The sequence below is a fragment of the Chironomus tepperi genome, unplaced genomic scaffold (genome assembly GCF_022539635.2).
Source record: "Chironomus tepperi strain 1889 unplaced genomic scaffold, CSIRO-AGI_Ctep_v1 contig_85, whole genome shotgun sequence".
Taxonomy (NCBI): domain Eukaryota; kingdom Metazoa; phylum Arthropoda; class Insecta; order Diptera; family Chironomidae; genus Chironomus; species Chironomus tepperi.
The window spans coordinates 7,630,583-7,649,461 of NW_027226207.1; the positions used below are offsets into that span (position 1 = coordinate 7,630,583).

The following is an 18,879-nucleotide window of genomic DNA, read 5'->3' on the forward strand; positions in this document are numbered from 1 at the left end:
GTGGAGCTTATACAACAGAAGGCTTTCAGACTCTGCCAAAAATAGTTGAGCTGACATTTCCTCAATTATTCCTTAAACAATGACAAATCGACCTTAGGCAAGTCTGAGCACTTGGTGAAAGTATTATTCTTATAACCTTGAACAAAGAATGGATTCTTGGGTACAGTAAAGATACTTTCAGTGTTGTCACAAATAATTCGTGTAAAGCTGGCTTTTCTGAGCTCTGCCAATTGATTTGGAGTGAATCTTGCAGCGTTCTTATCAGGATCGTTGTTTTCAAACCAATATCGATCAGTAATTCTCGAAGTTTTTAACTTGTATTTTAAGGAGACAGGTGTAAGTGTACATAACCGATCAGAGAGTCTGGTCCAATTGGCTTTTCAAGTGATGATCCAACGTTCAAATCCTAATAATCCCAGGAGTGGGTAGGAGTAAAATGTGGCATGAACTTAGTTATAATGCCACATACAATTACTCCTGATGGACTTATATTTTGAAGTGACGTCTGGGATTATATTTTCTGGGATTAAAACCTAGCACCGTAAATGTCCAGACGGTAATTCCAAATAACAATATAATTCAAATATTACATTACGAAAAATAGTTTCATCCTCGACATCGGCGTAAACTCTTGAACAAAGAATGGATTCTTGGGTACAGTAAAGATACTTTCAGTGTTGTCACAAATAATTCGTGTAAAGCTGGCTTTTCTGAGCTCTGCCAATTGATTTGGAGTGAATCTTGCAGCCGGATCGTTGTTTTCAAACCAATATCGATCAGTAATTCTCAAGTTTTTAACTTGTATTTTAAGGAGACAGGTGTAAGTGTAACCGATCAGAGAGTCTGGTCCAATTGGCTTTTCAAGTGATGATCCAACGTTCAAATCCTTTGGGTATGTAAAATGCATGATTAGTTGATGTTGATATTGGGTTATTGGATTGTAATACTTACGACATCCTCGACATCGGCGTAAACTCTTCTTAAATTCTCAACGTCCTAAGAAAGAACCATGAAAGTTAGTGAGTTTAGTGTCTAAGTAGAGTGGAATCTTGGGTATTGAACCATATAAATGCTTTTGGGTTCGATTCCCAAAACAAATAGCAATACTACTTACAGACATAGGAATATGATCAGCAAAATCCTCCCATTTCGTAGCTCTCTTAAGTCCACAAAAGCTTCTTAATTCATTATAATTAGCAAGTCCATGATCTCGACCCCTTTGAATGTCCAGTGCCTTTAAATCACTTCCATACTTCCTTTGCATTCTAAATAGATATGATCGAATTTCTGGATCGTAGTTTCTATCGAAAAATTGCGCTGGCTGTTGCAATAAACCTCGTAATAAGCTGTCAAAATTTCCGTAACCTTCTATAGCTTTTGGGCGATGATAGAAATCAGAAAGACGAACTACTCCCTCAAGTTGTCCGGATTCGGAAAGCTTTCTGTAAAATTAAACATGATTTAAGATTTGTAATTGGAAATTAAGATCCTGTGAATGAACAAAAGAGCACAACAAGTCAGGTTATTGATCTGAAGTTCGCCATCAAGCCAGTGTGACTCTCACATGTTGGCGGATTTAAATCTAATCAGTCACGCTAATCAAGAGCTGGATTTTCGGATCAATCAACTAATTTGTGCCATTCTGGATCATACTAATTAAACTCACTGTAAACTACCATCGATAACTGTATGCAACAGCCTGAATACACCAGAAGGAAACTCATTGTATATGCTTGGATCTATAGTCTTGTCATAATCATTTGCATATTCACTTCCAGATGGCTGATAATAATATCCAAGTGAATTTACATTTTCAGGACCAACTATGGCAGTGAACCAACCGTAGTAAGCTATACTTTGAAATTCAGCAATGTTAATTCGTCTTGACTCCTGGAAAAGCAGCTCATCATTCCAATGTGGATTTAACTTTCTTAGTTCCTTAGCAATTCGGTTGTGTTCTCGAATGAATAAAATTTGAACAATTGACAATGTTGGATTCTGATTAATCCTTGGATCACCACTGATGTAGCATGTCTCGCGTGAATTCCATGAAAAGCATGCATCTTTAGTGTTTGGTTCATGTAATGGCCAGGTGGAGTTGTAACGTTTTTCCATAGCTAACCGTCCATTCCTTAGTGAGCGTTGCCTCATAAGAGCTTCATTGGTAGTTCCATAAATATAAGACAAGTCCAAACTTGCTGTGACTGAATTAATTTGCTGTGCAGGTCCTTCTGGATAATTTGGACACTTCATGTCTTTGTCTGTTATGGATCTCATAAAATCCAAGCATTTCATTCCTTTATGAATTTCATCAGATTCAGGCACTGGTATGGGAAGGCAGCTTGAGTCAGGATTATAAACAAGTTGTCCATTTTCGTTGCAACATCCACGCTGCTTAGGAACTTTCAGGATATTTGCTATGTCATGGGCAACAAGCTGTCCAAATTGCATGAATCCATGTGTGTACTTAACATTTTGTTTCTTCGTGTCATTGAAGACTTCAAGTGATATTAATCTGGCACTTGGTAGCTCTGCTCCGGTCACTGACTTTGGTGGAACTGAAACTCCATCTGCATACCTAGACTTCATGAATCGAATAAGTTTGGTGTTTGCAGCTCCATAATATGGATTCTCTAAGTTGTTGCATCGTCCATTAATTAGTCGGTACTTAAGGCATGGATCGCATTTGATGGGTCGAGAAACGGATTCACAAAATTCTGTGGGAATGGAAGTTACTTGTCAAAACAGAGCTTTAAGTCGACTTATGGAGATTCCACAAAATCCGAGTCGACTTCAAGTTCTGATTCGCAATCTTAATACTGCCATAACTTACCTCTTCTGTCATCGGCTGTAGACTGATAAGTCCCAATTATAAAAATTAACACAATCAACAACTTGTTCATTTTATGAAATTCAAATGCATTGTGTGTTCAAATGCTGCGCTTCACTTGGTTTTTAAATTGAAAATTATGCATATCATTTTCGGAAGTTAATAAATAACTACACTTTAATGATAAATAAATTAGTAATAAACGTATTCATATTAAGTTATGTAAAATTAAATGCATTTGTCGTGAACATTTAACTAATGAATAGGGTTTTTAAACTCGGGGTAACAGACAAGGAGCATGCTCATGAGCCATGACTAAGCTCACAACGTTGTTTTAAAATATCCTAGTAAACTAACGTAATTTCTTCAAAAAAACTGCACGAAGAGTTGACTCTAAAAGTCCATTTTCACCCCTGGATACGTCGCTGTTCTGCAAAGGTGGCTAGCCTGTCGAACATAAATTATTCAGAATGTTGAGTTAATTAACAGGAATCTCGAAACATCTATCACAATGTCAATAAACATCAACCAAGGCGAATAACTCAAATCGGTTTATAGAGCAAAACTCTGGTCTCAGGCTAGAGTGAAACTGGATTGGTGCTTGACCGAGGCTGAGGACTGAGACTAGGGCTGAGACTGAGATTGAGACTAAGACTGAGACTTAGACTCGAGAACCCTTGCAGTTACTCTCTTATTTTCGTGGATATGCTTAGTGTATCCTCAAAACTGCATGCAATTTGCAAACTGACCTTTAAGTAACTAGAACGACGATTTGGAAAAACTCTACGAAAATTCGCATCATGTTCCATTTAAGTTGAATTTTCAAAGTTCCGACTGCAATCCTGTTCAATTTGGACACTCCATTCATAAAAAATTCTAATAAAAAAAGTCATCAACCTTCATATAAGCCTTTATTCCTCTTAAATTTCCTCTTCTATTCCTTAAACAATGACAAATCAACTTTTGGTAAATCAGAGCATTTAACATAAGTATTATTCACATCATTTGGTATCAGGAATGGATTTTGTGGAACACTAAAGATAGTTTCTGTATTGTCACAGATGATTCTCGAGAAGCTCGCCTTCCTGATCTCTGCTAATTGATTTGGTGTAAATCTGATTGCTGGATCCTTAGTCTCAAACCAATAACGATCACCGGAACGAAAAGCTCTGATTTGTATTCTAAGGATACAGATATAAGTAACTCCAACAGCAATTCCTGGTGCGTAGGGTTTCTCAAGGGATGATCCAACGTTCAAGTCCTGTAAAGTTCATTATTGGTGATAATTAACATGAGAATTAAATCCATACTTACCACATCATCGACATCCGCGTAGACTTTCTTCAAATTATCAATATCCTGAGGAAGACAATTTTAATTGCTGGAACTAAACTCACTGACTATATCAATATACTTACAGCAACACTAATATAATCAGCAAAGTCCTCCCACTTCACAGCTCTTTTAATTCCACAAAAGTTCCTCAAATCATTATAGCTGCCAAGTCCATGATCACGACCTCTTTGAATATCCAGCGCATTTAAATCACTTCCATAAACCTTTCGTCGCTTGAATAAATATGATCGAATTTCTGCGTCGTAGTTTTTGTCGAATGATTGCGATGGCTGTGCCACCATTCCTCGCAAAAAGCTGTCAAAACTTCCATGACCTTCAATGAATTTTGGTCGAAGGAATGTCTCAGACAGCCTGACTATTTCCTCGATTGTGCGGGATTCTGATAGCTTTCTGGAAATATATGTAATTGGAATTATTGGCATAATTACATGTCATATGGTTATGTATGTCAGGTCCAGAGTTGGCAGAGCTTTGGGAGTCCTGATTCAGGAAGCCCAAAAGCCCCCATATTGCAGTTCTGTCTACACGGTCGGGTCAGCTCAGGCAAGGTTAGGTCTGGTCAGGTCAGGTTATGTCGGGTCAGGTTAGCTCGGGTCAAGTCAGCTTAGGTTGGCATAGGTCAGGTTAGTTCGGGTCGGGTTAGGCTAGGTCGGGGCGCATCAGGTCAGGTCGAGCCAGGTTTAGATCTACATCCTCAATAACTGATGCATAAATCCCCAAAAACTTCAAAAATATCATAAATTTACCTCAAATGTCCATCAATCAATGAATGCAACAATCTAAAAGATCCAGCACTAAACTCATTATAAACGCTTGAGTCTATTTTTGGATCATAATCATTGGCATATTCGCTACCCGATGGTTGATAATAGAAGCCCATAGCTTTTAAATTATTGCCACCGACGACTGCTGTCAACCATCCATAATAGGTGATGTACTGGAACTGAGCAATATTAATGCGCCTTGCTTCTTGGAACAGAATCTCGTCCGACCATTTAGGATTGACTTTTTGGAGTTCCTTTGCGATTCTGTTGTGCTCCCTGATGAATAATATATGGACAATAGTCAACTCTGGATTCTGATTAAGTCTTGAATCACCACTGCGGTAGCATGTCTCACGTGGTGTCTGGACGAAGCATTGTTGACTAGCATTTGGTTCCTGTAATGGCCATGTTGTATTGTAACGGCTTTCAACTGCCAATTGACCACCTTTGAATGAACGTAATGACTTCAAGTTCTCTTGACTGACTCCATACACATGCGACAAGTCCAAGTTTGATGTCGCTCCATTAATTTGCTCTGATGGATATCCTTTTGGATAATTTGGACATTGCACTTCATTATCCGATAATGATCTTGTAAAGTCCAGACACGTCATTCCCGAATGTATATTATCAGTTCTTGGCACTGGAATGTGTAAGCAACTTTTATCCGGTTTTGGCACAAGTAATCCATTATCTTTACAGCATCCACGTTGAGACGGTGCACCTAAGACATTTGTTACGTCATGGGCAATGACTTGTGCATACTGCATAAATGCTTGTGTGAATTTTACATTTGGCACATTATTGTCACTAAATGCAGTAAGTGATATCAGTCGAGCACTTGGCAAGTCACCTCCTTTTACTGATTTAGGAGGTGCTGAAATGTCATCTGAGTACCGAGATCTTAGTAACCGACTCAGTCTTGTATTTGCAGCTCCCAGGTATGGATTTATTAAATTGTTACATCTGCCATTAATTTGACGATATTTTAATGTCTTGTCACATTTTATTGGAAGTGAAATGGATTCACAAAATTCTGTGGACATTTAATTAGATTACACAACTAAGTTCCACTTAATCCTACTGTGCTACACGGATGCTTACCTTTTCTTACATTCGCTAAAATTTTATTTTCCTCAAGCAACAAAAAAATCAGAACGAGCCAAACCAAGAACCTCTTCATGTTACGAAGTGTAAATGAATTGTGCCTCTACCTGCAGCGTTTCGGGTCGTTTTATATCCCCAATCGAAGATAATATTTTATTATCATGTCAATTCTTAATTTTGGACTCAAGGATTGGATACTTGGGAGGATTTTTGAGGCATGTCTTTTAAAGTATGTGTTTGCTTTTTGTGAGGAGTATGGGATGAGATTCAAAGTGACTTCAGGATCATCTGTTTCACTTTTAGATTGGATATGTAGAAAAGGAAGCTAAAACACAATTCTTTAACGATAATAGCTCGAACTGCTGAATTAATTGAATAAAGGAAAGCACACGGCGTAGAAATGATCGTAAATCTGGTTCCAGACTGACTTTACTCTGATCTGAAGTCGAATTTCACCAAATCTGGTCTGGGACTATAGACACGTTGGCCTCGGATTGCATTCCTCATCTTCAGGTCTTTTAATTCATTACTGAACAGGAATTGATGCTTCTTCATGCCCATTACTTAATACAAATTTTGTATTAAACCTAGCATACTAAATTGAATGCTGATTCTTCATTGAGTATCGATCTCCAATATTGAGTTAAGTTTGTAGCATCTGTGAACCATCGATTGGACATTAACAAGTACTGCGACAGCGTTATAATGTCCACTTTTTAACACTTTTACAGCAAATATTGTAGGGTTCGACAAATATGCGCATATGCATGCATACATGCGCATACAGTACAAATGTATTCGCATACAGTATGCGCATACAATGCATACAAATGCATACAAATTTAAATTAATAATTCGTTTAAAATCATTTTTTAATCTGGTAAATGAAAATTGAAAGTCAAATCATATATTTCTGAGTTTTTCATCATAATTTAATTAAAATTACGCTTAAAAATGCATTAATTAAGGCATTTATCCTAATTTAAGAAAACTTTTCAGAACATCACATTTTATAGGGTTTTATTTTTCCTAAAATAAGAGAATTAACTGGGAAAATTAGCATTTTCTTGGTTTTTCATCTTAATATTAGAAAGTTAATATTAAAAAACACACTTTTTAGAGTTATGTAAAAGTTAAATATTGAAAAATCAAAAAAATTGTATTAATTTGTATGCAAACAAAAATGCATACATATGCATATGTATGCGCATATATGCACGCATATGCGTATGCACGCATATGCGCATACAGTTTTGACGAACCCTAAAATATTGATATTTGCAGCAGAATGTCACTCGACTCCAAAAATGCCATTTTCTCAAATCCTCCTCCAAATCCAGTGTCCAAACCTTAATTTCTCTTTTAATTCCTGCTTTTTTTTTCTTTGCTTTTGCAAATTTAAAGTTTTTTGAACCCACAAGAATTTTTCGTATTGAATATGAATGAATTTATATCTGGATGGACTCGTATTTTTCGTAACGATAACGGTATAAAAATCTTAATATCAATGGGCGCACTTCCATATGGACATTGTTTATGTTAATATAGCCGGCGAGACACATATGGGGTAACAGATATTGGACACAATATGTATGTTGAGTGAACTTTTTTTTTATATTTTGTTTTTATGGCTGTTGCTGATTTTTTTGTAGCTTGATAATTTAAATCGAATCAATTTTCTTGTATTTAAGCACGTGATCAGTTTGATGAGATCGGTGACTTAATGGATACTCAAGTGAGAGTTTGGTTGGTCTTTAATTGTGTTAGAGGATAAGAAGCTGTTGATTGTGTATCTGAAAAAATTTACAGCTTGTTGTCCAAATTTGGTATAAAGAATATTCACGAAAATATATGCATATATATCTTAATTTATGCTGAATAATGCTTAATTGGAATTTAAACTTTCGCTATGCAAATTCTTTTGGTGTTTTGATAGTTTTTGGAGAGATTCTTGGACAAGATTTATCTATTTTTGGATATAAATAAGTATTAAGGAGACTTAATGGGTCAAAATATCACAGCGAACTCTACGCATGTTGACAACTTCAATTGTCATAAATTTGACACTTTGTTAGATTAAGGCGTGTGTAAATGTAAGATTCAGAATTAAATGGGTACCAAATCAGCTTAACTGAGTCTTTATGTCAGTATGGTGTAAGAACAGAGCGGAATTTAGGGTATCGAGTCATATAGACGAATTTGTCAGTGCGGGAGTAAGGTTTCTGTGGCCGAGTGGTTAGGCAACAGACCGGTATCTGTATCACTCTTTTGTAAGTACGTCGGTTCGAATCCCATCATAGACCGATCTCTTAATCATTATATAGACAGATATGACATAGACTGGCACAATGCTTACGACACTATAGCCATCTTTTCAGCATTTACGTCGTAATTAGCCCGAGCAGCATGAATAAACGAAATTTACCGTATTATGCTGTTTGAGTATGCATTAACGGATTCTGAAAACTGGTTGTTAATCGATTGTCAGCTATCTAAATCGGATTTAGAGGCATCTAAATTAGGTTTTGGATCTTAATTGATTTTGTACATCCAGCAAATTATGCGAGTCACCCGAACTAAGCTGCACATTGTGGGAAATTGCACGGTTGGTACACAGAGGCGTTACACAATGGCGGTACAAGGTGACGGTACACGGTATTCGAAAAAGTATTGAATGAATCATTGGACTGTACAAAGTGACACAACACCTAGTGAACTAGTTCTACAATCGACTAGTGTCATAATTTATGGACCGTCCCAGAGCAGATGTCATCTTTTAACCGTCAGCTTAGCTATTAACGACCTATTATATCATATTGCCCATTCAAATTAAGTTTATGTCATTTAAATCGTCCTCAAAACCTATAAAAAACTCACAAAAAATTCTACTTAAATACACAGTAAACATTCTCACGACATTCAACTGACCGACACAAAAGAAAAACAGTTTCATGCACACGTACGGGATTACAAACCTGATGAAAAATTCACTCAATTGATTGCATTAAGTGGGCTCTTTTTATCCATACGAGTAAATTTGCTGATTAAATTGCATCATTAAATGTATGAATTTGTTGAAATTATTTAACATCCAACAGCATTTGTGCATTTTCAATCCACACATCTGAGAAAAGAAATTCTTATTCCGACAATCTGTAAAAGATGACATTCTCGCCTGGGAGTCCATAAAGTGCATAATTAATGTATGTTAATTTATAAATAAAATGAGTGGTTAACTTCTGAAATTCTGTTTATGGCACAACGGGAGATAATAAATCACGTGGATTGTTGTGTTCTTTCTAGAATATTTTTTTGAGGCTCTTATCAGCTTGAAGTTTGTGAATTTCTCTTGACATTGAGTTTGCTCTTAAGGCAGTGGTGGGCAACACAGATGACAATACAGGATGACAATACAGGGACGACAATACAGAAGAAGGAGAAGAGAGGGAAGAGAGAGAAGAGAGGGGAAGAGAGAGAAGAAAAGGAAGAGAGAGACGAGAGAGAAAAGAGAGACGAGAGAGAGAAAAAGAGAGGAAAGAGAGAGAAAAGAGAGGAAAGAGAGAAAAGAGAGGAAAGAGACAAAAGAGAGGAAAGAGAGGAAACGGAGGAAAGAGAGGAAAGAGAGGAAAGAGAGGAAACGGAGGAAAGAGAGTAAAGAGGAATGAGAGGAATAAGAAGAGAGGAAGAGAGAAAGAGAATCCAGGACCAAATCAGAATCATGTCTACCAGAAGTCGAATTTTTGATCGATTAACCGATTTATGATATTCAGTCTAGAATACCGCGGCACACAGGTTGCTCACCACTTCTTTAAGCTTTCTAGCCTTTGAGTTTTGAGTTTTAGATTCTGAAGCCTACGAGAATACAGTTTAAAACAGCTAATGCCGGAAAATAACATAATTTAGATTCATCTAACCTCAAACCACTTCAATTATATCTAAATGACAAATAAATCAATATAAACATCACTCAAGTAGCTAATAGTGGGGTATTCTTTATCTTATCTTCAAATGACTTTGCAAATTAGTGTAATTCTCAGAGTATGATTGCTTGCTATACGTCTCATCGTTATTTCCAGTCTTATTCTTCAAAGATATCAGTAATTTTCCTATAAATCAGCTTAATTTGATCAATATTTTGATCCTCAAGTCACCAAACCCCTTTCACATTCGCACAATCATCTACAAACAATCATCGACCCCCCTGACACTGACCTTGCTCACCACTAAAAATTTCTATTGAGCAATCAAAATACAAATTTTTTTGAGTATAAAGTTATTTAATATTCAAAGTCAATACTTAGTCTTTTACGGTCGCTCTTGTTGTGAAAGTCTCTCTGGGATTTTCGTAAAAAGTTCTAAAAAAATGATTTTGTTTATTTCAATCGCTTTATTGGCAGTGAATGTCATTGCCGATAACTGTGTCACTCATCATTATCGGACGTTAGACGGCTCGTGTAATAATTTAGTGCATCGTGATTGGGGTGCAGCTGGTACAAAATATGCACGTTTAGTGCCACCAAACTATTCAGATGGTATTCATGCACCACCAAAGTCTGTGACTGGACAGGAACTGCCAAGTGCTCGTGTTGTGTCAACGACAGTTTTTGGCAAGAAGGACGTTCCAGATCCGAACCATACAATTGTTATGATGCAATTTGGACAGTTTGTTGCACATGACATGGCATTTACAGGTGGATCACTCAATCCACCATGCTGTGCCGATGGAAAGGTCATATCACATGAGTCACACTGCTTCAATATTCCAATTCCTGCCGACGATCCAATTCATTCTGAAGATGGCGTTCAATGTATGAAATTTACACGTACATTAACTGATAAGGACAATGAGCTTAGCGAAAATGAATCAAATCAACCTGCTGAACAGATAACAGTCGTAACTGGCTTTCTTGACCTTTCGCTTATTTATGGTAACTCCGAGAAGGAATTAGACTCAATTCGCGAATATAGCGGTGGACGATTGAAGATGGAGAAACGTAATGGCAAGGAATGGCCACCACATAATCCAAATGGTGATAATGTTTGTTATGTTGAGACACCGGGCGAGACTTGCTACTTTGGTGGTGATCCGAGATTGAATCAGAGTCCTGATTTGGCTATTTTGCATATTTTCTACATCCGTGAACATAATCGACTTGCTGACATTCTTCATGAAATTAATCCAAATTGGACGGACGAGAAAATCTTCCAGGAAGCACGTCGCATTAACATTGCACAGTATCAGTATGTTGTGTATTATGAATGGCTGCCTTTGTTCCTTGGTGAGGAGAATATGTACAAAGCTAAGATGCTGTATCATAAGGACGGAAGTGAATATGTTAATGACTATGATGCTACTGTTGATCCATCGGTATTGAATGATCATTCATCGACTGCTTTCCGTTATTATCATTCATCGATTGAGGGACATTTGAAGTGAGTATAAAGTTTCTTTGATTTTTTTGTGCTTTAACTGTGACTTATAAGTGTGGAATTGTAAATAATGACTTGACTTATTGAAATTTAGTATTTTTGAGTGAAATTTGATTAAGCATGCTTTGCGAAATTTAAATTATTTTTAGGTTTGTATGAAAAAGTAGTCTAAATTTCAAATTTTCAAATGCCGTTAAAATTTTAAAATTTAAAAAATTCTTTAAAATGGCCAAAATTGTTAAAATTTAAAAAATTGCTAAAAATTTAAATTTTTAAAAACCAATACAATTTTTGAATTTTCAAGAACCGTTAAAATTTCAAATTTTTAAAAACCGTTCAAATTTAAAAATTCATTAAAATTTGCCAAAAACTTTTTAATTTTCAAAACCGTTAAACTTTTAAATTTTTAAAAGCCATTAAAATTACAAATTTTTAAAAACCGTTAAAATTTTCAAAAGCCGTTAAAATTTCAAAAAATCAAATTAAACCTAACATTTCCAATTTCCAACCAGATTAATGTCAGAATCCCGTGAAACAACAAACACTCTCAGAATCAGTGACGTCTTCCTTCGTCCAAGAGTTCTCGAACAAAATGACAACTACGACTCATTCGGACGTGGTATGGCTACCCAATCATTCCAAAAGGCTGACAAGAACTTCGATACTGAAGTTAAGGAATTCCTTCTTAGACATTTGAAGAAGTATGGTGATGATATTAGAGCTATTGATATTCAAAGAGGCAGAGATCACGGTATTGGCACTTATAATGAATTTAGAGAGATTTGTGGACTTCCAAAGGCTACTAAGTGGGAGGATTACTTGGATTTGATATCTGCTGAGGTAAGTTATGTCCTGGATCTCAATTTTCGATAAAATCCACTAAATTTTGTCAATTTTAGGACCTCGACAACCTTAAAGCTGTCTACCAAAGCTTCGAAGACGTTGAACTTAGTGTCGGTGGAATCCTCGAGCATCGTCTTGACAAAACTGTCTTGGCTGGTCCAACATATCAATGCATCTACATGAAGCAATTCTACAGAACTCGTGTTGGTGATCGTTACTGGTTTGAAAGTGGTGATGATGAAGTTGCACTCAAGCCTGATCAATTGGCTGAAATTAGAAAGTCAAGCATGTCACGCATGTTCTGTGATAATGGAAACAATATTTCAAGCATGCAACCTAATGCTTTTAGAACGTTGAGTGATGAGTAAGTAGTTGTTTTGGTTTTTATGTTGTTTCTTAGTGACATTTTCAGAAAAATCTAACTAGAATCAATCAAACATAAGCTTTTCTAGTTGATAAAGAGCCATTACAGCTTCCCAAGGATGTGGAACTGTTCAATCACATTTTTGATCAGCGCAACATCCTTAAAGCTTGGTCTCATTTCTCTAACGTACACGAGATTGTACTATTGATATGGAAATCGGATTAATTCATCCAGAGTTGCTAAACTGTGTCCTAGATTAACGAAACTTTTCTGACTTGTGGAGTTCGGATCAGAGTTGCACAGGCACCTGGCCTGAGAATTATTAAGGTTTTTTATCTTTTTTTGCCTGTCACAGGCACCTGTTTTGCAACTCTGGTTGGAAGGACTCCAATGTTGTGGTCCACTCTGGACTGGTGCAATCCGAACTCTATTAGAGGTGTATTTTTGGAGTTTTGGAGTAGAGTTGCCAATTAGTCTCAAAAGTCCCAAAAGACACCTCCATTGGAGTCCCGAATCCCAGAGTTCTGCCAACAGTGGTTTGGACATAGAGTGTTGATTATGAAACTCATACTCAAAGATAAAATCCAATTTAAATAAGATTCAAACCTTAATCATGACAATAATATCAGATTCATACATAATCTTGATATAATCGATCTCATAACTTAATCACACATTTTTCTAAATCAATTACAGAAACAAGGTAGTTCCATGCAGTGAAATTCCAGCCGTTGATTACACTTTGTGGCAAGAGGTAAAAGAAAAGTAAATTTACGTATATTGATGCCAAAATAAACTTTGATGCCTGACATGAAATTGTAAATAAAAAAAATTGTGAATTTTGAATTTAATAAAACATTTGAATTTTTAAAAGCCGTTAAATTTTTGAATTCATGAAAACCGTTAAAATTCTTGAATTTTATAAAATACTTGATTAAGTAATGAAGAAACAATGTACAGCTATCATTTTCAATCACTAAAATAATCATTTCCATCCTCAACATGTGTCGACTACCTAGCGCCATCTAATAGAAATTTAAAGCGACATAAGAAAATTCTTGCGATCAACCTACACATTCAACAGATGCACTAGACATCATCACTAGAGATTCTAAGTTCACAGAGCGATTACCTTGTACTTATTGCACAATAATCTGTGAAAATGTAAATATTTATGAATAATTTTGTTTTAAATCTAAGAAATATTAATCAGTGAATTTAGTATGTCCAATAAAGCTGGTTAATCACCCAAAAAAAAGAAAATTTTAGAAGAAAAATCAACAGCTTGTTGTGCCGTGCGTAATTATAGACGTACGTTTGATACGAGAACCATAAAAATTTAAAATTTATTACTCAAATGCCTCAGTTTTCACTCAGTTGTCGAATAGAAAAGTCTGAAGAAAAAGTAAGTGAGTGACTAAATTAATTTAGAAAATTTTATTAAGGAACTTGAAAAGTTGTGGATATTTTGTAAGGTTATTAGACATTTGACTCAAAATTTGAAGCTATTGTCAAATCTAAATTGCCGCAATTAATTGAACTTCAGCAGATAAATAAGTGCGCAAGTTTGATACTTTATCAGGATTATTTATAGAAAGTCATAAAAATTAAAAATATTTTTCATTTATGACTTTTTTTTCCCTCGCATTGACATGACTTTTCTTCTTTACCTAACAAAAATATGCGCGATATCGAAAAATCAACAAAAAAATGAAAGATTTTGTAAATGTTTAAAGAAGCAAAAATCATGTTTTGCTGAAAATAATGAATGAACTGTTTAGAATAAGTAGTTATCTGTTTAGAGTAGTGTTACAAGAAGTTGATAATGAGTTTGTTTTGGAGATGAGCTAGTATGATGATTTTACATGGATGTGACTAAGTTGTAGACAATCTTATGTCTATTAAGTGTAGAATTTTTGTGAAAATTTGGATTCGTGGAGAAACTTCGATATTTTGATGATCTTACTGTACCTTTGCTTCAAATTTGAGGTATAGAACAGTGGTGACCAATCTGTGCGCCACAACATACTGGCGTGTCGTGAAAATCTCTCTTGTGCCGCGAAACTTTTTTGAAGCGCTGAACTTTGCTGTGTCAAAAAATTTGCCAACCATTGGAATCAGGGATGCAGTTAGAAATTTTCGATTAGAAATTAGAAAGGATCCGACCAATTTTAGATAGTTGAAAATTATTGGCAATTGTTATAACGTGAAGCAAATCTTGAGAAGTTCAGTTCTGGAAATATTATTCTTAGATGCATCCAGAAGCATATTCAGGGTGTATCCACAAAGGGGAGAGAGGTTGGTGTCAAACCCTCTTAATAGTTCTCGAAATAATTAGTTTTTCATTGAAAAATCTCAAAGTTTCCATAAATTTTCGCATTTTTAACACAAAAGTTTCAAAAAATCCAAAACAAATTCTGGATGTGCCGCAACGTACACTTAGAATGTATTTTTCATAGCAAAATTCTTGCATCAGCAGTTTCTTCAACTTTCTAGAGAATTATAAGAGTAAAATCAAGAATCCCCTTTAAAAAAATAGAAATGCCTCTACTTTGGTAACGTTCTGGCTGCGTTCCTGATTTTTGCCTTATTAAAAACAATTCCAAGAGTGGGATAGAAGCCAAAAAATCGGCCCTAAGACTCTCTATGCTCCTGTAATCCTCAATTTCCTTCTAATTGTTTCTCTAAATATATGCATACATAATAACTATGCCATTGACCTGAGTTCGTCTTTAGATAAATGATCGACAGCTCACTGATACCCTTCTCACGAAGTTCCTGCAAAATTCTACAATATTCTCAATATTTTCCAGTTATGAACAACTCATCTAATCACAACAAATCATTCCTATCACCAACTTTTTATAATTTTTTCTCGATTAATTCTCTTTACATTATTCATCACGTGTGAATCAAGCTACACATTCTAAATATAGAATCCTCACATTCATATCAAAACAAGCTGTTTGCATTAGAATCTTCTACATCAATTCCACTAAACTAACCTAAGTCAATAAAATTTCACTTTTTCTAGAATGTCAGAAAGCATTTACATCCGAAACGCATGCATCGTAAACTTCGATTCCATTCAAGAAAATTCAGTCATTTACATCGAAAATGGAGTCATTAACTTCATTGGAAGTGAAAATGACTTTAAAGCACCAGAAAATGCTAAAATCATAAACGCAGAAGGAAAGTATGTCTTACCGGGTGGCATTGACCCTCATACACATTTTGAGCTTGAATTCGGAAATACAGTAGCTGTTGATGACTTCTATCATGGTACATGTGCAGCTGTTGCTGGTGGAACTACATCTATTATTGACTTTGTAATACCAAAGAAAGGTGAATCGCTACTTAAGGCTTATGACTCATGGCGTACACGTGCTGACAGTAAGGCTGTCTGTGACTATGCTTTGGTGAGTTTTTGCTGGAACTGGTTGCTCTAGCTGCAAGATCTAGGCATGAAATATGTCTTGTTAGCTTCCATAGGATGCAGCAAACCTATGTCCATAGGATGTATCAATCTGTATGGCTTATCTTAAGGTACGGCACTAATTAATCCACTTCCATCCACAGCACTGCGCCATCACTTGGTGGAGCCCACAAGTCAGAGAGGAAATGGCAATCTTATGTAAAGAAAAAGGCATCAATTCCTTTAAAATGTTCATGGCCTACAAAGGCTTGTTCATGCTCGACGACAGCGAACTTTACGAAACTTTCGAGCACTGCCGCGATCTTGGTGCCTTAGCTCAAGTTCATGCTGAGAATGGTGACATTATTGCCAAAAATACAGAAAAACTACTTCAAAGTGGAGTTCGTGGACCAGAAGGTCATCAGCTGTCAAGAACTGAGGATGTTGAGGCTGAAGCTACAAATCGTGCCTGCGTTATTGCTCATCAAACGAATTGTCCACTTTATGTTGTTCATGTCATGTCAATTTCAGCAGCAGAGGAAGTAGCAAGGGCACGTGAAAGATGGGGCAAGAACTTCATTTTTGGTGAGACACTTGCAGCTGCTTTGGGTACGACTGGTAATGAATATTATGATAAGTGCTGGCACCATGCTGCTGCTCATGTCATGTCACCGCCGTTACGTCCAAATAAAGAAACACCTGAAGTGCTGATGAGAATGTTGGGAAATGATGATCTTCAAGCTACTGGATCTGATAACTGCACATTTAATAAGAAGCAGAAGGAACTGGGACTTGATGACTTTTCTAAAATCCCTAATGGAGTTAATGGTGTTGAGGACCGAATGAGTGTCATTTGGGAACGAGGTGTACATACTGGAGTCATTGATCCTAAGAAGTTTGTTGCTGTGACTTCGTAAGTATAGCCTTGACATGTCTATGTCCTTCAGTCATTAATTAATGTCCATTTACAGTACAAATGCAGCGAAAATCTTCAACATCTACCCACGTAAAGGTTCAATCACTGTCGGTGCTGATGCCGATCTTGTCATTTGGAATCATAAAGCTACTCGTACAATTTCAGTCAAAACTCATCATCATGCATGCGATTTCAATATTTTTGAGGGTATGGTATGTCATGGAGTTCCAGAGACAGTCATTGTCAATGGAAAAGTTGCTTTTGAGGACGGAAAATTGAATGTCGTTGCTGGAAGTGGACGATTTGTTCCATCAAATGCCTTCAATCCAATGATCTTTCCAAAATGATCGTTATAGTTTGAATATTGCAATAACATGAAGTTGGCTGCAGATTGTAAATTTATTTGTTGAAAGTGAATTTTTATTAAGTTTGAAGATGTTTTATTGAGTTTTAGATAGGAATTAGTGTTGGATGTTATGAATTGGAATAAAATCTACCAAAGTTACCAAAGAAATGATGATTTTTGATTGATTTTCATTCAGAAATTGAAGAATTTCAATAAAATCGCTAAATAGTCGTAACGGTTTTTAAAAATTCAAATTCTCACCAACACATTGACAGAAAATTCTTTACTTTCTTCCTTCTTCTTGTTTCACGACTCAACAATGTTGCACGATTTGTGTACAAACATCAGTCAGTTTGTGCAAGACATTCAACTCGAATAGACGTGCATAGATTTTTTTTTTAAAAGTATTTACGTTAGCCGGGTGTGTGTACTATGGTGGATATAGCATAAACAAAAGAAGTGAATAAGAATTAAAGTGGAATAAGAAAATAAAAAAAAATTTATAAAATAGAAAAAAAAATCATGCTAAGTGCTCATGAGTGATTATTATTAAGCTTAAGCAGTTGAAACATGACGACGGATCATACAAAGGAAATTTCTGATCTTCTAACAAAATACAAATCAATATTAATACAAGATTTACTTACAAATAAGGCAGTATTACAGTCACTCGTTGAAGAGACGGTGATTGACAAAAATGATTTAGAATTTTTGTTAAGCACGGACGATAATGAGAATGAGAATGAATTAAATGATAAGAAATGTCAATATTTGATCGATTTAATCTCAAAGGAAGGACTAAAGTGCTTCAAACGATTTTGTTATTCGATTGAAAGTGAATGTAAATTACTTATTACTGCTCTTATAAACGACAGTTTAAATTACGGTAAGGAACAAAATTATTCAATTGGGTGGATATCTCCTCTCGTCTCTCATAAATTGCGTCAAATTGCATCTTTTGGAGAGGTTTTTTTGTGTCTGTGGAAATTATTTGTGAAATACGTCATAAATTATGAAATTTAAGAAACTCTTCATAATTTTGATTGAAGAAATTGGGATTTGAATTTCTGGCTTTTAGGAGAATTGAATCTTGGATATTTAATTGTGGATTTAGACTGTTGAATGTTTGAAAATGTTCATTAAAATAGGGATTTGAACTTAAGTATTCGGTCAACAAATGATTTATGACTCTATTAATATATTCTGCGTTAAGCCATGCTAAATTCGGCCAGCACAGTGCTGAGTACTATTGTTGATGTGACAATACAAAGATGCCCTAGCGAACTCCGTGTACTCAGTTACTTACTGTTGCCGAGCTCTTATGTGGAACTTAGGTTGAAATCAAATGCTTTCTTTCTGACTCTGTTGCTGGCTTTGTAACTCAGTTTGTACAAAAACTCTCTCCGCCAGTTAAACTGCCATTCCTTCATAACTGGTCTGAACCATGTAGCTTTAGGACCCTTTTTTCCTTCAGGACCCTTTTTTACTCCAGTGCTTATTAAAAAAAA

At 35.8% G+C, this 18,879-nt stretch overlaps 5 protein-coding genes across 8 annotated transcripts in view; 3 read left to right on the forward strand and 2 right to left on the reverse strand.

Moving 5' to 3' along the window:
- Positions 1 to 65: 65 nt before the first annotated feature.
- On the reverse strand, positions 66 to 2,903 carry LOC139086533 (peroxidase-like). The gene is made up of 6 exons (XM_070634998.1): positions 2,834 to 2,903; positions 1,667 to 2,717; positions 1,115 to 1,442; positions 952 to 996; positions 591 to 886; positions 66 to 300 (listed from the first exon to the last, which is right to left on the reverse strand). Exons 1-6 carry the CDS (start codon positions 2,901 to 2,903, stop codon positions 66 to 68), a joined length of 2,025 nt encoding a protein of 674 aa, XP_070491099.1.
- An 801-nt stretch (positions 2,904 to 3,704) lies between these two features.
- LOC139086304 (peroxidase-like) lies at positions 3,705 to 6,552 on the reverse strand. Its single transcript, XM_070634718.1, has 5 exons — positions 6,055 to 6,552; positions 4,933 to 5,986; positions 4,249 to 4,576; positions 4,145 to 4,189; positions 3,705 to 4,091 (listed from the first exon to the last, which is right to left on the reverse strand). Exons 1-5 carry the CDS (start codon positions 6,131 to 6,133, stop codon positions 3,765 to 3,767), a joined length of 1,833 nt encoding a protein of 610 aa, XP_070490819.1. The 5' UTR covers positions 6,134 to 6,552; the 3' UTR covers positions 3,705 to 3,764.
- Positions 6,553 to 10,342: 3,790 nt separating this feature from the next.
- LOC139086189 (peroxidase-like) lies at positions 10,343 to 13,576 on the forward strand. The gene is made up of 4 exons (XM_070634558.1): positions 10,343 to 11,490; positions 12,000 to 12,327; positions 12,387 to 12,694; positions 13,391 to 13,576. The coding sequence occupies exons 1-4, from the start codon at positions 10,421 to 10,423 to the stop codon at positions 13,461 to 13,463; spliced, it is 1,779 nt and encodes a 592-aa protein (XP_070490659.1). The 5' UTR covers positions 10,343 to 10,420; the 3' UTR covers positions 13,464 to 13,576.
- A 416-nt stretch (positions 13,577 to 13,992) lies between these two features.
- On the forward strand, positions 13,993 to 17,539 carry CRMP (Collapsin Response Mediator Protein). 2 transcript variants are annotated; one of them, XM_070634747.1, is made up of 4 exons: positions 13,993 to 14,099; positions 15,729 to 16,113; positions 16,274 to 17,022; positions 17,081 to 17,539. In XM_070634747.1, exons 2-4 carry the CDS (start codon positions 15,730 to 15,732, stop codon positions 17,370 to 17,372), a joined length of 1,425 nt encoding a protein of 474 aa, XP_070490848.1. In that variant the 5' UTR covers positions 13,993 to 14,099; position 15,729; the 3' UTR covers positions 17,373 to 17,539. The 2 variants fall into 2 exon arrangements, with proteins under 2 accessions (XP_070490848.1, XP_070490849.1); XM_070634748.1 differs by having other exon boundaries at positions 14,002 to 14,103.
- A 196-nt stretch (positions 17,540 to 17,735) lies between these two features.
- The window catches only part of pyd (zonula occludens-like protein polychaetoid), a 79,896-nt gene continuing 78,752 nt past the window's right edge, over positions 17,736 to 18,879 (forward strand). For all 3 annotated transcript variants that reach the window (XM_070634346.1, XM_070634347.1, XM_070634353.1), the window contains exon 1: positions 17,736 to 18,257. In XM_070634346.1, the coding sequence (XP_070490447.1) occupies positions 17,942 to 18,257 (316 nt within the window). In that variant the 5' untranslated portion in view covers positions 17,736 to 17,941. The remainder of the gene's footprint in view (positions 18,258 to 18,879) is intronic.